At 40.9% G+C, this 20,755-nt stretch overlaps 1 protein-coding gene across 13 annotated transcripts in view; it reads left to right on the top strand.

Moving 5' to 3' along the window:
• The window catches only part of ppfia1 (PTPRF interacting protein alpha 1), a gene marked incomplete at its 3' end in the record, with an annotated part of 64,262 nt that extends 44,142 nt beyond the window's left edge, over positions 1 to 20,120 (top strand). For 4 of the 13 annotated variants that reach the window (XM_034200680.1, XM_034200682.1, XM_034200679.1 and 1 more), the window contains 11 exon segments: positions 1,980 to 2,009; positions 2,871 to 2,986; positions 4,925 to 5,097; positions 5,679 to 5,772; positions 8,674 to 8,685; positions 10,228 to 10,309; positions 11,125 to 11,325; positions 12,321 to 12,383; positions 15,712 to 15,738; positions 16,585 to 16,760; positions 20,023 to 20,120. In XM_034200680.1, the coding sequence (XP_034056571.1) occupies positions 1,980 to 2,009; positions 2,871 to 2,986; positions 4,925 to 5,097; positions 5,679 to 5,772; positions 8,674 to 8,685; positions 10,228 to 10,309; positions 11,125 to 11,325; positions 12,321 to 12,383; positions 15,712 to 15,738; positions 16,585 to 16,760; positions 20,023 to 20,120 (1,072 nt within the window). 13 annotated transcript variants of the gene reach the window in all.
• Positions 20,121 to 20,755: the final 635 nt, after the last annotated feature.

Here is a 20,755-nt window from a genome sequence, read left to right as displayed (position 1 = left end):
TTTTTTTACAAAATGTACATTTTATTGCAATAAAGTTTCACATGGGTCTAGGTAAGAATTAAATAATGATTAAAAGAAAAGCGGTGATGCTACACACTGACTGCTTCAGTAGTTCTGTAAACTTTATTTATTATTTTCTTGCAGTTCTAGAAACAATGGAGAGCCTTATGTTCAGGTTAATTAAAAATGCACTTTAAAAACCCGTTATTTACACCCCTACAAAGTTGTACGAACCCTGGAAATGTAATCTACTTTGACGCTGGTTTCCTTCCATATTACCTTTCTGTATTGATGCTGTCTCCTCACCTCAGTGTGGTCAGTGTACTAACACCGTGTGTAACCGTGTGTGAGAGTGTGTAACCATGTGTATGTGATGCCCCTCGCTGTAGCAGTATTGCTCTGACCCGTACATCATCCAGCAGACAGTCACTTACCTGCCCTGTGCTGCAGCTGGCCCTCAGGCTCATAGCTATGCACCGTACTTCCAGGTACCTGCAGAACTTTCCCCCTCCTCCTCCTCTTCCTCCCTGGGTGGGTGCAGTCCGCCTCTTCCTCTCCGTTCTTTTCCGTCTGATATCTCCCCCCCGCTGTGTGCTCAACACATCACTCTGCTCCGAGAATAACGGCACAGAAATAACTTGTTTGTGAAACTGGGAACACAATGTACTTGAAGCAGGTTGTATTAGGTAATTCAATGAATACATATTTGCTTTAAAGACTTTCCCTTATTATCAGAAGTAGAATGGTTTATATTGTATCTTTCGAGATCACTAATGAAATCACAAAACAATAAGGAACTACGTTTGTTCTTCATTAAGTCACATACACCTGAGTAGTGGGCGTTTCAAATAGGAGCAGGTTCCTCTGTGATAGACTGCAGAATGGAAAAAGATAAAGTTGTATAGGATATTGTTATTTTGCAGTGTGTTATATTGTATTAACCTTTTAAAGTCAACTCCTCCGCGGCATCCAGACATTTTTAAACACCATTTCAAAACATATAAATTCATTTTAGAGGAAATGTAAAACAGCCTTTTTCAAAGTCCTTGTTAGATTTATGGCTCGTAAATCTTTACTAATTGTCAGCATTTTCCATTACGAGTCTTATTTGTTGAATGAATGGATACAAAATGAAATCCTTGTGCATTCCCACGATTGCAGTTATTTTCCAATCCAGCTGTTTTGAAAGTACTGCAGTGAAAAGCTGGCTCACTGTTCTGCTGACACACAGTATACTGAACCACAGCTGTGAAACATTACAGACATGAGAGGGACATTGATCAACTATCTATCTTAAAGGCATTGGTGAAACTAGTCAAACATTCCTAACAAAAAAGTAGCATTTTGGGTAATTAAATAAATGTCTCCTCCCTCTCAATTTCCTCTTCCTGTTTCCTTTTATAGCTCCTAATCTCTTCCTCGCTGCTCTCGGTGAGTCAGAGGAAATGAGCGATTAGGTATTTTCCTCCTGGGGGCAAGAGAATCCAGCGTAGAGATGTGGCACGCTGACGGCTTATTTGCTCAGCTAATGCCCGGCCTGTGAGGAATGCAGCAGGGGAAAGGAACCCTTCCCACTTGTTTAGGGGCACAGTGGAAAATATGAGTCAAACTGCTTCGTAGATTAGGTGTTACGCTGCCTCGGGCCTGAGCGTAAAACCCCATAAAGCGAAAGCAATCAGATAGCATCTCAGCCAACCTGTCACCTGTGATTGGTGTTAATTAGAAGCTAGCTGCTCGGCTAGTTGCTTTTCAACTCCATTTCCTCGAGGCTATAATTCCTCTCCACCCTCCGATTTCTTACTAGTCTGCACCCATCCTGACTTGGGTTGTTTTGCAGTGTGTGTGTGTTCCCCAGTAACTGATATCTTGTTGTGATTTCTGCTCTGTGTGTGTGCATGGCTTGGTTTCTGTTCGCTGCTCTGATTCGTGCGTCTCACTAACGGCTCTTCTTCTTCTCTCCTTTTTTTGCCACGCTTCAGCCTAGTGACCTGCGCAAGCACCGCAGGAAGGTAAACTAGAGAAACGCTTCCCTAGGCTCTGTCCGTGTCTGTCTCCCCCAAACAATCCTCTACAATCTGTGTTTAAAACATTAGATTTGTCTTTATGAAAAGCTTTTGTGGCCATTGTTTTGTTTCTCTTCACCACGGTGGTTCACAGAGGAGATTTCATTTATGTTTTCTCATATCGGTTTTGTTATTCTGGAGCCAAAAAGGACGGTTAATTATTGGTTGATAATTAGATTGAAAGCACTTTGATTACAGATTGATTGGTTTAAAACAAATGTAAGCAACAATAATACACATGTTCCACATCTCAAAGGTTTTTCTTGGTCTGTAGTCAAATTAAAACTTTAGTTCTGCAAACAAGCAATTGTAATGTTAAAATGTATTTGAAGCTATTTTGATAACTTATTAATTGTTTCAAAAGTAATTTTCTGCATGTCAAAAAAAGGTTTTATGGAATTCCTTTTTACGGGTGCTTTGAACCTTATTGTTTCTCACATTGATAAATAAATAATAACAAGAGGAACTATGATTATTATTAGTTATGTAATTGTATTGATTTTCTGAAGACTTAATGATAATATGTTTTACTATCCTATTGATATTTGTTTCCAAGTACAAAAAGACACTTAAAAGCAGAGCAAAGATAAAACCAGAAATACATATATTTTCTAAACGATGAAATTAAATGTATTAGAGATAAAAACACCAACAACAACAAACTGTGTTGACCGATTACAGACTGAGTGTAGCTGCTTGATGAATCACTCAAATGAATTTCTTTCTTTCTTGTGTTTATTTACTGCCCTACTATCTGTACGGAGTAAATCAAGTAATCTCTCTCTTTAACTCATCTCCCCCTCTCAGTCTGCTCAGGACGATAAGGCCACGATCCGCTGTGAGACGTCCCCCCCCACCACGCCTCGCTCCATGCGCCTCAACAGAGACGCCGGACACGCCTCCAGCCACGAGGACATCAGAGGGTGAGACCTACTTTTGACAAATTGGCATTATTCTGACCAATCTTCCTTTTTAAATAATCAAAAGTCAACTTTATTGTTAATCTTTCAGTTTGTGTGTACAGACAGAGAGATCGAAATATCGTTTCCAAAATATCCCATGCAAATATATATATATACAAATATGTATATCCTATATATACACAATCAACAGACACATTTATACATATGCACACATTAGGTCGCATTCACACCTGCCTTGTATAGTCCGGTTGAATCGAACCCCGGTGCGTTTAGCCGCTTGGTGAGGTTCGTTTGGGTCGGTGTGAACGCAGTCCGAGACCTCAGAAGTGAACTCAACAACCGGACTCTGGGCCGCTAAAATAGGGTCTCGGAACGCTTGCTAGTGAACTCTGGAGCGACCAAAACATAGGAAATCTTTTTTGAAGACATCCGCGTTCTTGTGGTTGTTTGGTTAAAGAGTGAAGCAGAATGAAGTGTTGTAACAGTAAAAATGCTCCGTCAACTATACATAAAAGTCAGAGCCACCTGTCGTCGGTGAAACGCCCTCCTGACTGCAGAACGTCTCATTATGTGTTATAATGTTTTTTAACGGACGTTGTCTGATTATATAATCATATGCGCGTGCCGCTAGTGTCTGTTGATCTCCAGATTAACAGCAGCATGAGAATAACGTGCCGATGCTCCATGGCGGAGGCTCCGGTAGAAATTGTCGGGATTTGCGTTTGTACCCCCTTAATGTCTGACCAATGGTTGAACAGCATTTCCGTGCACATGACTTGTGTTTAAAGTTTGCAGTCCGTTTGAGTTTTGCCGTGTGAACGCAAACCGAACCTTCTGAAGAATGAAAACGATGTAACAAACTGTCGTCTGGTGCGCTCCAGAGAGCGGACTATTAGGTGTGAATGCGACCTTAGACATAAATAAAAGCTTTAGTTTCCTTTTTGTCCACCTTCTGTGTTGGATTATTTTTGACTGATATTGCAACTGCAGTATGATTTACAATATTGGGGGGATGATCATTAAAAAAGATTATCACATTATCATTGAAAATATATATCAAATTGATCAGGGTGGATTTCTTTTAAGTATCTGTAGCAAACAGAGATTTGTTATTATGTCTGGTGATTTCTGGCTCGACTCAAATATTTTTCTTACTGAGATTTAGATATTTAGCCCATATTGTTTTTCCATAAAATATCAAGCCCCAAAGTCTTTCTTATCCAACAATATTGCGTGTTGTTATTGTCAGTGTTTCATGACGTTGTTGCTGTCCCTTCTTCATAGTCATTGAAAAATGTGAAAATAACATTTTTAGTCTCACTTTACGTAAACCCAATTAACCCTTACCTCTTCAATCTGTGTCCCTGTCTACTATGATTGTTCTCCAGGGGGTCCGCGGGGTCTTAAAAAGTATTAAAAGTAGATCAATCAATTTAGCGAAAATTAAGGCTATTAAACAGCATTTTCCAAGGTTTTACATTTTGTAGCTTGTTTTCAATAAGTATATAAATGGTCCAAAGAGGTTGTGTTCTACAGTCTGCCTGAATGTAATCATTGTGTAGGTGTGCAGTGTGATTCTGTGTCGTTTATTGATGGCATCCCGTTGGATTTGACGTCATCTGAACAGGACATCGCACGCTCCCTGCTTGATAGCACGAAGGTCCGTTTACGCCGGTTGTTGAACAACATCGTTATGGGGAAATGCAAGTTAGCGTCCAAATGGTTGGAAGATAAGGAGGAAGGACAATCAATACTGTGTATAGTCAATGTGAGGTAAAGTGTGTCACCAAGGTAACCGGTTAGAACTCCAAGTGGCGATGAGGTCTTAGAATGTATGGAAAGGGTCTTAAAAAAGGTCTTAAAAGGTTTTACATGTGACTTCAGGATTCCTGCAGATACCCTGTTCTCTGAGTCTTCTCTCCCTCTTCCTCCCCCCAGTCTCTCCGGGCTGCAGGACGGTCAGGGCAGCAACCCGAGCAGCAGCAACAGCAGCCAGGACTCTCTGAACAAAGCGGCCAAGAAGAAAAGCATCAAGTCCTCCATCGGACGCCTCTTTGGGAAGAAGGAGAAGGGCCGACCCAGCATCCCCGGCAAGGACTCCCCCAACCAAGGTCAGACCCCGAACACAGGGCTTTTATTTTCCAATACAGCATGGGTTCACAACTGTTCTCCAAGTAAAGGCCCCTTTACAAGATACAGAAAGATAGAAGGATTAGAAAGATGTTAGAAGAATGCCTATAGGTCATTGCTCCTGACATCAATTAACGGTTACCAATGTAACACTACATCTATATTAAAGGCAAATCATAGGAAAAGGGTGAATTAATTTCAAACCACACCAAATCAAATGTTTCAATCTTGCATATGTAGGTTAAATAAAATTGGGATTCTGATTAATTTAAATAATATAGAATAAGTCACTGATGATTATGTGTTTTTAAAATGTTCAATACAAAAAATAAAAATGAAATGTTTTAATTAAAATGTGATCTATAAACTATTTAAAGTTAACTAAATAAAAAATATTTGAAAGCAGTTTGTAAAGAAATTGTAATCAATAAATGAAATCAATTCGTAATGAGTCAGAGGCCTGGTTGAATGCCACAGACCACACAAATGTTCTTTAGCTCTTCATGCTCACAGCACCTCTGTGTCCCTCTTATATCTCTGGACATTGTGTTTGTGTTTGCAGCGGGCACTCCTGAGGCGGAGGGCTCTCCTAAAGACGGTTTAGGGATGGGCACCCTGGGGGGTCCTGCAGAGAAGAACAGGAAGCTGCAGAAGAAGTGAGTTTCCTCTTTTGAACACTGTGAAATAATTGTTCTGTGGTCAACCTTCTACATAATGTAAAATAACGCAAAATGTTTTTTCTCCAGCTGTGAGCGTGCCTAGCTCTCATATGTGTGTGTCGCTCTGATGACAATGTGTTTCAGTAATAGGAGAAATTAAGAAAAATGCAGTTTGTATACTTTTGTTTCCTCACTGTCTTTCAGATGTGCTTTAGAGAGTGATTTAAGTGCCTGTAAAGCTTTTTATTTCTGTTAATATGAAAGGAAAACATATTGACTATAATGTAGTCTGAAGTCTTAAAAGTAAATACAGCAGCTACTTGAAATAGAAAAGGGTTCCTGTTTAATTTTTATTTAATAATTACAATTTGAAGACACATATCTGTTGTGGAAATGTTATAACGTGTCCTGGAAACAGGACGCTTATAGAGTGGTGCATGGATGACGGAGTTTTGTATGCCGACCCTGAAGGCATCATCTCCTGGTTCATGGGATTTCTCCATGTTATTTTAAATTATTGCAGAAAATAATCTATAAACGTTTATGACGCTCGTTCAGCAGGAGGATCTCCATATATGAACACCACTTTATGATCTTTTTAAGTAGCTATAAAGTAGGGATGCCAGCGATTATTCGATTTTTCGAATATTCGTTACAGTCTCCATAATCGAAAATTATATTTTAAAATTCGATTTTATTTATATATATTTTTTTATTATTATTCATGTTTTTCTTTTTTTTCCTGGCTTAGTTTCAACCAAAATATAAACTAATGCTAATAATAGTAATAGTATTAATAATTGTAAAAGGCCATTGGCCACACCACCAGTTTCTTTTGCTGAAAGAAACTGGTCTCCGTCACACGTGCGATTGATTTATTGGCGATATACAGAACAGTGAGAACAACACAACTAAAGATGAACAAAGCGGTACGTTCAAAGAAGAGTTCCTCGTGGATCTACTTCGAACTGACAAGTGTAAATGAAAATAAAAATTGTTGCTACAAATAAAAAAAAATCACACCCGGCGGCGGCCGGTGGCGAATAATCGATTAATATTCGCCAGGGCTGTCCGATTTTCGAATTTGATCATGGTCAGTTTCTGGCATCCCTACTATAAAGGAACTGCCGCACGGTCACATGACTTCATATCACCACCGCTAAGCTAAAGGCGGCTAATGTTGGGCTATAAAGGAACTACAGCACGGTCACATGACTTCACGTCACCACCGCTAAGCTAAAGGTGGCTAATGTTGGGCTATAAAGGAACTACAGCACGGTCACATGACTTCATATCACCACCGCTAAGCTAAAGGCGGCTAATGTTGGGCTATAAAGGAACTACAGCACGGTCACATGACTTCACGTCACCACCGCTAAGCTAAAGGTGGCTAATGTTGGGCTATAAAGGAACTACAGCAGGGTCACATGACTTCACGTCACCACCGCTAAACTAAAGTCGGCTAATGTTGGGCTATAAAGGAACTACAGCACGGTCACATGACTTCACGTCACCACCGCTAAGCTAAAGGTGGCTAATGTTGGGCTATAAAGGAACTACAGCACGGTCACAGGACTTCACGTCACCACCGCTAAGCTAAAGGTGGCTAATGTTGGGCTATAAAGGAACTACAGTACGGTCACATGACTTCACGTCACTACCGCTAAGCTAAAGGCGGCTAATGTTGGGCTATAAAGGAACTACTGCACGGTCACATGACTTCACGTCACCACCGCTAAGCTAAAGGCGGCTAATGTTGGGCTATAAAGGAACTACAGCACGGTCACATGACTTCACGTCACCACCGCTAAGCTAAAGGTGGCTAATGTTGGGCTATAAAGGAACTACAGTACGGTCACATGACTTCACGTCACCACCGCTAAGCTAAAGGCGGCTAATTTTGGGCTATAAAGGAACTACAGCACGGTCACATGACTTCACGTCACCACCGCTAAGCTAAAGGCGGCCAATGTTGGGCTATAAAGGAACTACAGCACGGTCACATGACTTCACGTCACCACCGCTAAGCTAAAGGCGGCTAATGTTGGGCTATAAAGGAACTACAGCACGGTCACATGACTTCACGTCACCACCGCTAAGCTAAAAGCGGCTAATGTTGGGCTATAAAGGAACTACAGCACGGTCACATGACTTCACGTCACCACCGCTAAGCTAAAGGCAGCTAATGTTGGGCTATAAAGGAACTACAGTACGGTCACATGACTTCACGTCACCACCGCTAAGCTAAAGGCGGCTAATGTTGGGCTATAAAGGAACTACAGCCCGGTCACATGACTTCACGTCACCACCGCTAAGCTAAAGGCGGCTAATGTTGGGCTATAAAGGAACTACAGCACGGTCCCATGACTTCACGTCACCACCGCTAAGCTAAAGGCGGCTAATGTTGGGCTATAAAGGAACTACAGCACGGTCACATGACTTCACGTCACCACCGCTAAGCTAAAGGCGGCTAATGTTGGGCTATAAAGGAACTACAGCACGGTCACATGACTTCACGTCACCACTGCTAAGCTAAAGGCGGCTAATGTTGGCCGTGATGACGTTTATTCGTATTTACGGACGTATTTGATGTCGTAGAATACAAATCTCTTCAGCTTGTAGGGAAACGGTAGACTCATTCCCAGGCTGTAGGACTCCTTCCTGCACCTTAGCCAGTGTTAATCTATCACTCCCTGCCACCTGGCTCACGCTCACTTCTTTCCATCGCTCACCCAATCACGTTTTTATTTCCTCCACTTTCACGTTTTTTAATTTTGTGCAAATATACTACAAATGTAATTTTATTTTTTTGCTTCCATGTTCATTCTGTCTCTTTATTGTTTTGTCATCGTCCCTCTGCTTCTTTTTTTATCACCCCCCTTCTCATTCCATGTGTAGTCCAAAGACAGGGTAAGTCGGTTCACGTTGCTTCTTCTGCTGCTTTGCTTTTATCTTCTTTCCACCCCCGGCTTCACGTTGACCCTCACCAGTAACTCTCTGACGGACCCCTGACTTCTGTCCCCTCCGAATGTTTGATGGCTTGTCCATGCTGCTCGTTACCCTGCTTTCCACAGAGGAGCTTAACTAACAGGAATGTGTGTGTGCTGAGTTTTAGTGAGTGGCACATTTTCCTCTCGCAGTTTTCCCTTCTGGAGCATGATGCACTGAAACTACCGGAGAGATAACGGAAATAATGTTTTTTCTGAGGTTTTTCGTCCATTGGTCTGTCAAAAAAGTCCTCAAATTGAAGCTAATTGCTAGTTGAGAACATGCTAACTGTGGGCTTGTTTTTATCAGTGATATGCAGCAAACAGCACCATCTAGTGGCTATCATTGAATAGCTTCTGTTAGGGCTTGTTTTTATCAGTGATATGAAGCAAACAGCCCCATCTAGTGGCCATCATTGAATAGCTTCTGTTAGGGCTTGTTTTTATCAGTGATATGCAGCAAACAGCCCCATCTAGTGGCCATCATTGAATAGCTTCTGTTAGGGCTTGTTTTTATCAGTGACATGAAGCAAACAGCCCCATCTACTGGCCATCATTGAATAGCTTCTGGGCTTGTTTCTATCAGTGATATGCAGCAAACAGCACCATCTAGTGGCCATCATTGAATAGCTTCTGTTAGGGCTTGTTTTCTATCAGTGATATGAAGCAAACAGCCCCATCTAGTGGCCATCATTGAATAGCTTCTGTTAGGGCTTGTTTTTATCAGTGATATGCAGCAAACAGCCCCATCTAGTGGCCATCATTGAATAGCTTCTGTTAGGGCTTGTTTTTATCAGTGACATGAAGCAAACAGCCCCATCTACTGGCCATCATTGAATAGCTTCTGGGCTTGTTTCCATGCCTGTGAATTAAAATAACTTCCTCCAGATATCGTCTGCTAAATGGCATTGTGTTTTGAATACAGACAGAGAATGTGCATGTCATGGATGTACAGAATTAAAGATACCTTTCCTGCCCTTAATACTTCCCTTTACGCATGTTACACTTGTAGATGAATGCATCCACACTGAAGACAGCTTTCTAAGTGGACTCTCTAAGTGCTGGTTCTGGGAGAAAACGCTTCTGACTAATAATTTTTCAAACCTGAAGCCAGTCATCTCCGAGAAGCTTAACGAAAAAACATCTGGTTAATCCTGGATAGGACGAGGAGTTTTGTTAGTAGTTTGGTAATATATTGGGACAGTAACATTAAACCTTTTAATGAATGCCATTTCCAGATGTGTCTATTTTGAGTCTTCCTGGGTTTCTCCTGTTTTCTCTCAAACTCCTGCTCTCTGTTGAGTCTGCATGTCTCTGGGTCAGTGTGCATATCTGCTCCAAACGTGGACTTGATAGTGTGCATATTGGGACTTTCTGATGGATTTTGGTGTGTTTTTATGTATGTTTTGGGGTTTTAGGGCAAGTATTTTTGGGTATTGTTTTTAATATCAATTCTGTGTCTCAGGCATGAGCTGCTGGAGGAAGCTCGTATGCAGGGCCTGCCTTTCGCTCAGTGGGACGGACCGACTGTGGTGGTGTGGCTGGAGGTACGACACACACACATTTTAAGCTACTTTTGTACTCTTGATTCCTGTATTCAATACTTGTACTTCATATAAACCAGATTTAAAGATCATACACTTATAGCCAGATACTGGTTGCCAGATAGAGTACATTCCTGGTCTGGTGGTATGATGGTAAAATCTGTTATCAAGTTGAAAGATAATATCTTGCATTATGTTATATGTTATCCTAATATGTAAGGGTTGACTAAAACCATAACAAGTGGGTCATGTTGTTAAAACTTGTAACATGTTTGAAAATAGTTAAAATATCAGTATATGAGGTTATTCAAATCAGCTGTGATGAACACATTAATGGACCAGGACACTTACCTGTATGTGTACACCTTGGTATTGATATTTCTACTCTTTAGTTTAGTTTATTATTATTTTTCGAGCGTGTAAAACCAAAGAAAATACAAATGAACAGTCATGATACAGTACTATACAAATGAATGCAATAACAAAACGAAATATTTAATTAATAATTGAATAATCTGTAGTATCATTGTCTGATATCAATAAACAACTCTTTCATTTCTACTTATGTGCAATGCCTTGTTTTGTTTTTTATGCTGCTGTAACGCAAACATTTCCCAACTTGGCATCAATAAAGTACCTCTTATCTTATCTTAAGTAAATGTCTCTGTTGGGGAAATATTTTCCTAGGCCCATAACTTTGACCCAGTTCAGTGTTTGCCATCAAAGTTCCTGCTCTCCCCGTGTCTCTCTGAGTCTCCATTGCTTCAGAAGCTTCCATCACACTCTTGCCCATGTTATTAATGTCTCTCTCCTCTCAGCTGTGGGTGGGCATGCCGGCCTGGTACGTGGCGGCGTGTCGAGCGAACGTGAAGAGCGGCGCCATCATGTCGGCGCTGTCGGACACGGAGATCCAGAGAGAGATCGGGATCAGCAACCCGCTGCATCGCCTGAAGCTGCGCCTCGCCATCCAGGAGATCATGTCCCTCACCAGCCCCTCCGCCCCCCCCACCTCCAGAACGGTACTTTACTGACTAGTTCATGCGTGGAGAAAAAAGACACACACTTTATTACTAATAATACTTTGCCTGATCACAGTCTTTATGAAGCCTCTCTGATTGAGCATGCTGCTTTTATTGCATTAACATTTTAACTACTTATGCACTAATGATGAGACTAGTTCACAGAGCTGCAAAAAAGTATGGATTTATCGAGACGTTGTCAACTTTTAAATGTAATCAAAGCCTATTTTGGTAATAGATTAATCCAATTGGGATTTTTTTTAATTGTATTTTTATCAGATCGTAGAAATTCTCAGGTTAAACTTTTTTTAATGTGAATATTTAATTGTTGTATTTAATATTTAAGTCCTGTGAACAGGGTTCCCATAGATATTAAAATAAGGCCTTCAATTATAATTATTACTATACTATAATATTTATGTCAAAAGTATATATATCATATGTTAAGCGCCAAGACATGGGATTTTATTTATCCCTATTTTCTTCTGACGTCACAAAAAAACCCAAATAATGATTGGTAATCTTTTTCTGCAATTACGTCATAGATTTATATCCATATAGCAAAACAATTAAGCGCACAATTAGTCTTTAACTTCATTCTTGTGACACTAAACAAGTCTTAAACAAATGTTGGATCCGACTTGACGTAACAATGTTTATGTCTTTTGCACAAACGTCACACCGACCCAGATATTAGTAAAACATTTCTGTAAAAAAAGTATAAAGTAGATAGTAAATCTACCTTGCCTTTAGGTGTAGTAACTGTGTCAGTAAACTAAATATCTTTGTTTGAGGCAAAAATCTGAAACATTTGACTAACACAGACCAAAGAAATAACAGCGACCTGCAGCTCTGCTGGTCTTGATTCGCTAACAGTGATAACCATGAATGAAAAACTCTTCTCTCTCCACTCCACTCTCTCTCTGTCCTCCTTCATCACTCTTCCCTCTTCACACACTTCTCTCACTTGTGATTGGGGGGTGTCACATGATCAGACAACAGGAAACGTTTGGGTCACTCATGAAGAAATGGAAAGTTTGGCAGCCACGCCTCCCACGGTTAGTCTACCCTGATTGGCTGGACGCTTCTGTGGTGAACGCCTCGTTTCCAAGCTGCTTTCAGGACAGCCAGACGTTTGTCTCTGTACGCAAAATACAGATTGTACCGGTCGCTTTGCTGCATTTCTCTAATTAGACTACACATGTGTGCAACAGTACACATTTCTTCACAATAGATTACCTGCAAACGTTTAAAACTAGCTTAAGATCCTTAATTTGTCTATAAATGGTAGATACATTATGCCAATGAACAGCTTAGATACAGAAAAGTTATATCGATTATATATTATAAGATTCTGATTTTTTTTTGCATTTTTTTTTTATATATAAAATGAGGAACCTCGCCAAACTAATTTTCACGTAATTAATCATTTAGAATATTTGTACAATTATTTATTTTGCTAAAATGTTCCTACTGCATTTTGTATATTGCACTAGTCCATATTGCAATTTATCGAGATGCACTTGTTCTGTATGGCTATATCTACATTTTAACATTACACAGTTTAACTTTAACCTAATTGGGAAACTAATAACAATGTTGGGCAGGATTTATTTTACTTAACGGATTTTAATGTCATTATGGTTCAACGTTTTTGAATGTAATGAATCATGGAGTGAACTAATACCTGTGTGTTTTGTTTTGGGGGTTAGACCTGATTTGAGAAATGTACCAAAGCGACTTCAGTTTAATAATGTTCTGGCTTAATGGAGTCTCAGCAACTTGAAACACGGCCTTTTCTTTCTGCTAGTTTGTAATTATTCTTTCCTCCGTGTAGTTTCCTGTCTCTCCCTGTAGACCCTCACTCTGTGTTCTGTGCTGAGTGTTAGTGTGTGGTAGAGCTGCTTAGTTTAGATTAGTCTGCATAACTGAGCCAGCCACTACAAGGTAGATGAAATAACAAAATAACAAGAGGGAAAATGCATGAAGGAACCCCCCCCCCCCCCCCCCCCCTCACTGTCCCCCTTTACTTTAACTCTTCTGGTACAGTGTCATGTGATAGGATTGGGCGATATGAATGAATATATAAAAACAGAGAGACGATATCACTTTGTCTGCTGGATAAGATTTTCCCTAGGGCTGTATCCGAAGATTCGTTCGTTGGAGTACTATTCGGGTTTCAATTTCGTTATTCGTTTTTTTTCCCGTTTTTTTTTCAAATTGAATTTATTGAAATCTCCAATATCAACGTAAGAGCTTGTTCGGGGGTGCTAACACTTAACCATAAACGTTATCGTATACTTTCTCCATCTTTATATGTAGATATTCTTTCACACACACATACGGGTTTTGGGCCGAGGGCGACACCGTACTTCCGGTATCAACCATTTCACGCGAGGTGCATACTGAATATCATAGTCGATTGCCTTAATCAATATAGTCAACTCTAAAATACCACATATATGCATTGGCATGATAATATTATTGTGACAAGTGGGGTATTCACCTGGTGTTTCCAGAAGATAGACGTAGATGCCAAAATCGACCGAAGGCCACTTTTGAGGGTCGTAATTCCATACATTGTACATCCAACAACCCACACAGCTCTAGTTTACGCTGGTAACGACCTAGAGCACACCCCTCAAGTCCAGAGATGTAATCCGAAGACATGCAGCGATTTCTTCGGTCGTTAATTCAGAAAAGAAACCTAGTGCGCTCTGCCTGGCTACGTAAGCTAGCTGTTTATATTAGCATTGCCAGGATTTTTGCACCTCCAGAAAAATGGCGTCTTTATAAAAAAATATATGGCGCGCGTTGCATTGTGGGTAGCTGTGACGTCACTGTGTGTGAAAGAATCACTTTTCTCCGTTAATCTCCGTCACGTTGTTTCCAAAGCAATAACAACTTCCTGTCAACAGCGCTACCTCTCCTTCAAAATAAAAGCATGTCCATAAATAGGAAGCCAAGCCAAATTACACTGTAGAATAACAAAATGAATGCCGTGAATACACCAACATACACGTGTTGAAGCGGTTCGCTGCTGATTACTACGCCCCCCCCCCCCCCCCCCTCCCCCACCAAACTTGGGCAAATCAACATACATTTGGACACATTTTCTAGAAAATAATATTATATTTCTACTGCAATATTGGATTAATTTAAGATTAGTTTTTTTAAGCCATAGATGAAAATAAGATGTTTGCGTGATTTGCCATTTTTTCAGTTTATTCTTTTTTTTAAATGTTAGTAAAGTGTCTTAATAGATTTTCAGAAAATGTAGTATATTTAGGAGGTATTTTAATATGTAAACATAAGAAATAAAAAAAAAAAAACACTCTTGGGCTTTGGGGGATTATTTTTTTTGTTAAATAAATGAATCAATTAATTGAAAAAACAATATATTGACAATGAAAATTAATATATTACATTAAATTTAGCTGACGCTTTTATCCAAAGCGACTTACAATAAGTACATTCGACCAACAAGATACAAACTTGAAGAAAACAGAATCATAAAGTACATCAGGTTTCATAGAGCCAAAACATTTCAAGTGCTACTCAACTGGCTTTAGGTAAGCCAGTCCTTTATTAGTATATAAGTGCTTTGTTAGTAATTCTATCGCTCGAAGTGGAGTCGAAAGAGATGAGTTTTCAGTCTGCGCCGGAAGGTGTGTAAGCTATCTGCTGTCCTGATGTCAATGGGGAGCTCATTCCACCATCTTGGAGCCAGGACAGCAAACCCACGTGTTTGTGCTGATGGGAACTTGGGTCCCCCTCGCAGCGAGGGTGCAGCGAGTCGTTTGGCTGATGCAGAGCGGAGTGCACGCGCTGGGGTGTACGGTTTAACCATGTCCTGGATGTAGGAAGGTTCAGATCCTTCCTACATTTTTATAGGATGCATTGCTCCATAATAATGCCTTTTTTATAGGATTTTTGATTTGTGAATGATCTCATTTGCTTAATTTCCCAATTTTAGCTTTAACAATGTTTTCTAAATAAATAAAGTTTCTCAATAAATCTTTTGTAATATTATTTAGGACAAAAAAAGACATTTGAAGAACGCCAGTTTGGACTATGGAAATAACTTTATAGACCAAATAACTAATCAATTAATAGAAATAATTGTTGACAGTTTGATCTTGATTTGATTATTTTGCTAACACTGATAAATATGGGAAAAAAAAGTGGATTTTCTTCACATCGCCCTCTCCTACAATTTTCTTATTGGTTTTTTTGCCTTTCTTTTTCCTGTTTGAATGCTTAACCTGAATTTCTGCGTCTTGTTTTATTATATTTTGAGTGGTTCTCCCACATGCAGTGTGTCAGCCTGCCGCCTCACTAACTCTCTGTTCTCTCACCACGCTCACTCTAACCCGCTAACACCAGGACGATGACGAGGGCAGCTGGGCCCAGGTTTGCACACCTTCCCCCAAAAACCCCTGTTCTACTCACCATCTTTTAGTCAGTGTTTGTTTTCTTTAAGTGTCTGATAGAGGAGACGTCACATTATCCTCCTGTGTATTTCCAGATGTTTCACATCAAGCATGTTTGAGTGGTCCTTTTTAAAAGCCCTTAAGTTTGGTTTACAGCAGAGCCATTTGAACTTTATATACGATGTACTGCTGTGGTTGTGTGTGTTATAAGTTAGAATACAGTCCAAACACCTGCAGAATATGGCTTTTTATGCTTTAAGGAAACACAACTGAAGGAAGTTCAATACAGGAAAGAATAGTGAATAATGCATTGATACACAAAGCCTTGTTTTGGTGGTAAAATCTCGACTGTGAAATAAAATAACGAACCCTCACTGTCCAAAGAAGTCCTGATTCAGATCAAGAGTAAACCAAATCTATCCCTGAGTTGGGCAGGAATTAGTCTAGGAAATAAGGTCTGTGGTTAACGAACATTTACGAAATGTTCGCGAAGTCTTCTACAACATAGAATAAAATAATCTGCTTTCCTCTGTTAAAACCTAAGAGAGCATCAGAAGAGTTAGCCACAACCACACAGATGCATTACAATCTAACAGTAATACTGATTGCTTTAATCCATACATTAAGCTTAAACAGCATTTGTAAACAATGACCATTACTATTACCATTTGTATTAGTTACTGTTTCTTATATGATTCAAAGGCTGTATGTGCCTTAATATCTACAACTTAGTCTTGTCATTTAAAATCTGAAGTAAACAACACTTTCCAAACGTTGAAACACACTCCCAGAACAGAACGTTAACCCGTGTGTGTTGTTCCTTTAGACGCTGGCGTACGGAGACATGAACCACGAGTGGATCGGGAACGAGTGGCTGCCGACCCTCGGTCTGCCTCAGTACCGCTCGTACTTCATGGAGTCTCTGGTGGACGCCCGCATGCTGGACCACCTCACCAAGAAGGACCTGAGGGGGCAGCTCAAGATGGTGGACAGCTTCCACAGGTAACACATCAGAATCAGAATACCTTTATTCGCCCCACATTTGTTACAGCAGAAAAGAGTCAAAGACAGCTTGATGTTAACTAAGAAGCATAAAGAAACATCCTGTAACAGTTCTAAAGATTTAGCAGCCAGGTATATACTGCACAGTTATTAACGGCATATGTACATATATATTGCACAACATTAGTATTCCACAGGGGTGTTATAATGACTGTTAAAGCATGATACCATTAACATCAAACGAATGAAATGAAATGTGTCCTTGGGCAAGACACTTCACCTGAACTTGCTCCTGTGGGTATTGTCCACAGTAAACAACCATTACAAAATAAATCTATTATTATTATTTATTACATGGCTTAGTTGAATACTCGATTCTGATTGGTCAATTCAGAACACGTGACACGTTGTTAATACCGAACAGACAGACCGCTGTCAAGGACTTATTGACCGTTGTTAAGGACGCTCACATCTTCAGAAAGAAGTCCGGTCGATTGAACTGTATACCGTTGGGCCGAACTGGGACATGAAAAACAGCGCAGAAGTAACGGGGCAGAAACCCTCCTTTTTACGCAGCGGTCCAGACATAGACATCAAACGGCGACACATTTTTAGTTGCCAGTTCCTTTGGCATTAGGGCAGGGATATCTAGATACTTCCCAAGGTCTGACATCATGAATTGTGCTACTTTTAAAGCAACCAACGATGTTTTCAAATCTGTAATCAAAAAGCTCCTCAAAAACGCAAGCAGTTCCTACCGTTGGCTTTTCAAACTGACAAGAGACGCTCCAACTGTTTTTCAAATGTAACAGTTTGAAAAGCAAACTGTCTGATTGTCTTTAGTTTTCCGCTGTCGTGTGATAGCAACATGGAGGATTTTAACATTCATTTTAATATATTTGGAGAGCACAGTAATTTGGAGGAATGGTTAGTGGCTGATGAGTCCCCAGTGAAGAAAATAAAAAGACAAGAGGGACAAGAAAACAGCGGAGAAGTAATGGGGCAGAAACCCTCCTTTTTACATTACATTACATTACATTGCATTTAGCTGACGCTTTTATCCAAAGCGACTTACAATAAGTACATTCGACCAGGAAGACACAACCTTGAAGAAAACAGAATCATATAAGTACATCAGGTTTCATAGAGTCAAACATTTCAAGTGCTACTGAACTGGCTTTATGTAAGCCAGTCCTTTATTAGTATATAAGTGCTTTGTTAATAGTTCTAACGCTCGAAGTGGAGTCGAAAGAGATGAGTTTTCAGTTTGCGCCGGAAGGTGTGTAAGCTATCTGCCGTCCTGATGTCAATGGGGAGCTCGTTCCACCATCTTGGAGCCAGGACAGCAAACCCACGTGTTTTTGCTGATGGGAACTTGGGTCCCCCTCGCAGCGAGGGTGCAGCGAGTCGTTTGGCTGATGCAGAGCGTAGTGCACGCGCTGGGGTGTACGGTTTAACCATGTCCTGGATGTACGAAGGGCCAGATCCATTCGCAGTACGGTAAGCAAGTACCAGTGTCTTGAAGTGGATTCTAGCAGTTACCGGAAGCCAGTGGAAGGGAGCGGAGGAGCGGAGTGGGGGGGAAAATGTAGGAAGGTTGAAAGACCAGACGAGCCGCTGCATTCTGGATGAGCTGCAGAGGTCGGATGGCACATGCAGGTAGACCAGCCAGGAGGGAGTTGCAGTAGTCTAGGCGTGAGATGACGAGAGCCTGGACCAGAACCTGAGTCGCTTTCTGAGTCAGCTGGGGACGTATCTTCCTGATGTTGTAAAGGGTGTATCTGCAGCAGCGGGTTGTAGCAGCTATGTTTGCAGTGAAGGACAGGTTGTTATCTAGGGTCACACCCAGATTCCTTGCAGTCTGAGTCGGGGAAACAACTGAGGTGCCGATGTTGATTGTTAGGTCAAGAGTGGGACCATCTATTCCCGGGAGGAAGAGCAGCTCAGTCTTGTCAAGGTTGAGCTTGAGGTGATGAGCAGACATCCACTGAGAGATGTCAGCTAGACAAGCAGAGATGCGTGCGACGACCTGGGTCTCTGAGCGGGGAAAGGACAGAATTAATTGGGTGTCGTCAGCGTAGCAGTGGTATGAAAAACCATGCGGGCTAATGACTGATCCGAGCGAGTTTGTGTACAGGGAGAAGAGGAGGGGACCGAGAACAGAGCCCTGAGGGACCCCTGTAGTTAATTGACAAGGGTCGGACTCAGACCCTCTCCAAGTCACCCTGTAGGTACGGTCTTTCAGGTATGAGGTGAGGAGGGAAAGAGCAGAGCCTGAAACTCCATGTTTTTGGAGAGTGCGAAGGAGGATCTGATGATTCACCGTGTCGAATGCAGCAGACAGGTCCAATAGGATGATGACAGAGGAGAGGGAGGCTGCTTTGGCAGTGTGCAGTTCCTCCGTGACAGCAATGAGAGCAGTTTCTGTGGAGTGACCTGCCTTGAAACCAGACTGGTGCGGATCCAGAAGGTTGTTCTGATGGAGATAACAGGAGAGTTGTTTAAAGACAGCGCGTTCAAGTGATTTTACGCAGCGGTCCAGACATAGACATCAAACAGCGACACATATTCATACTTTGGCATTAGGGCAGGGATATCTAGATACTTTCCAAGGTTTGACATCATGAATTGTGCTACTTTTAAAGCAAGCAGCGATGTTTTCAAATCTGTAATCAAAAAGCTCCTCAAAAAACGCTATCGAAGCAGTTCCTGCCGTTGCTACGTTAGTTCAAACAGTAACAACGGACTATTTTTCTTAGCGAATGCATGTCAATTTAAATCAATACATACAACTATTTTTTAAATCAATAAAATAATTTCAATTAATATTGGGAGTCATGTTGTTACTTTGTTGAGAATGTGGCCGTGTAATAAGCGGGTTCGCGTCGGGCTCCTGATCAGCCGGTCGGTGTTCTTTTCCCCATAATGACCGCGTCGCTGCACATTATCCCTTACGTATGATGTGTAATGTGTATTTGTAAAGCGCTTTGAGAGTCATTGATAAAGCGCTATAATAAATATAAGGATTATTATTATTATACCTTAAACACAATAAAGGTTGATATTGATACGGTGGCAATAAAGGAATTATTTGAACCTTTGTTTGTTGCATTAATATAAAAAATGTGAGATATAATGATGATAAAAGGAGCCTTTACTTTCAAGATTTCCTTTTGTATTCTGGTGCCTTGAAAGGGCTTTAGTTTAGTGAAAAGCTAGGTAGGTTTTCATGTGAAGAACTGTGTTTGTGTTTGTGTTACAGGAACAGTTTCCAGTGTGGGGTGATGTGTCTGAGGAGGCTGAACTACGACAGGAAGGAGCTGGAGAGGAGGAGGGAGCACTCTCAGATGGACCTGCAAGGTAACACACACACACACACACACACACACACACACACACACACACACACACACACACACACACACACACACACACACAGAAATGCCCACATTTAAATGATACTTAAAGACACTGGTTGCTATCAAATTTGTACAACTTATACCTTAACCTACCTATTATGCAAAATCCACTTCTTCATGTCTCTTCTACATCAACATGTGTCCCCTCTTCTTCATGTCTCTTCTACATCAACATGTGTCCCCTCTTCTTCATGTCTCTTCTACATCAACATTTGTCCCCCTCTTCTTCATGTCTCTTCTACATCAACATGTGTCCCCTCTTCTTCATGTCTCTTCTACATCAACATGTGTCCCCTCTTCTTCATGTCTCTTCTACATCAACATGTGTCCCCTCTTCTTCATGTCTCTTCTACATCAACATGTGGTCCCCTCTTCCTCATGTCTCTTCTACATCAACATGTGTCCCCCTCTTCTTCATGTCTCTTCTACATCAACATGTGTCCCCTCTTCTTCATGTCTCTTCTACATCAACATGTGTCCCCTCTTCTTCATGTCTCTTGTACATCAACATGTGTCCCCTCTTCTTCATGTCTCTTGTACATCAACATGTGTCCCCTCTTCTTCATGTCTCTCTAC

Source organism: Gymnodraco acuticeps, unplaced genomic scaffold, assembly GCF_902827175.1.
Source record: "Gymnodraco acuticeps unplaced genomic scaffold, fGymAcu1.1, whole genome shotgun sequence".
Taxonomy (NCBI): Eukaryota; Metazoa; Chordata; class Actinopteri; order Perciformes; family Bathydraconidae; genus Gymnodraco; species Gymnodraco acuticeps.
Note: the sequence above shows the minus strand (reverse complement) of the source record. Positions and strands in the feature narration are given on the sequence as shown.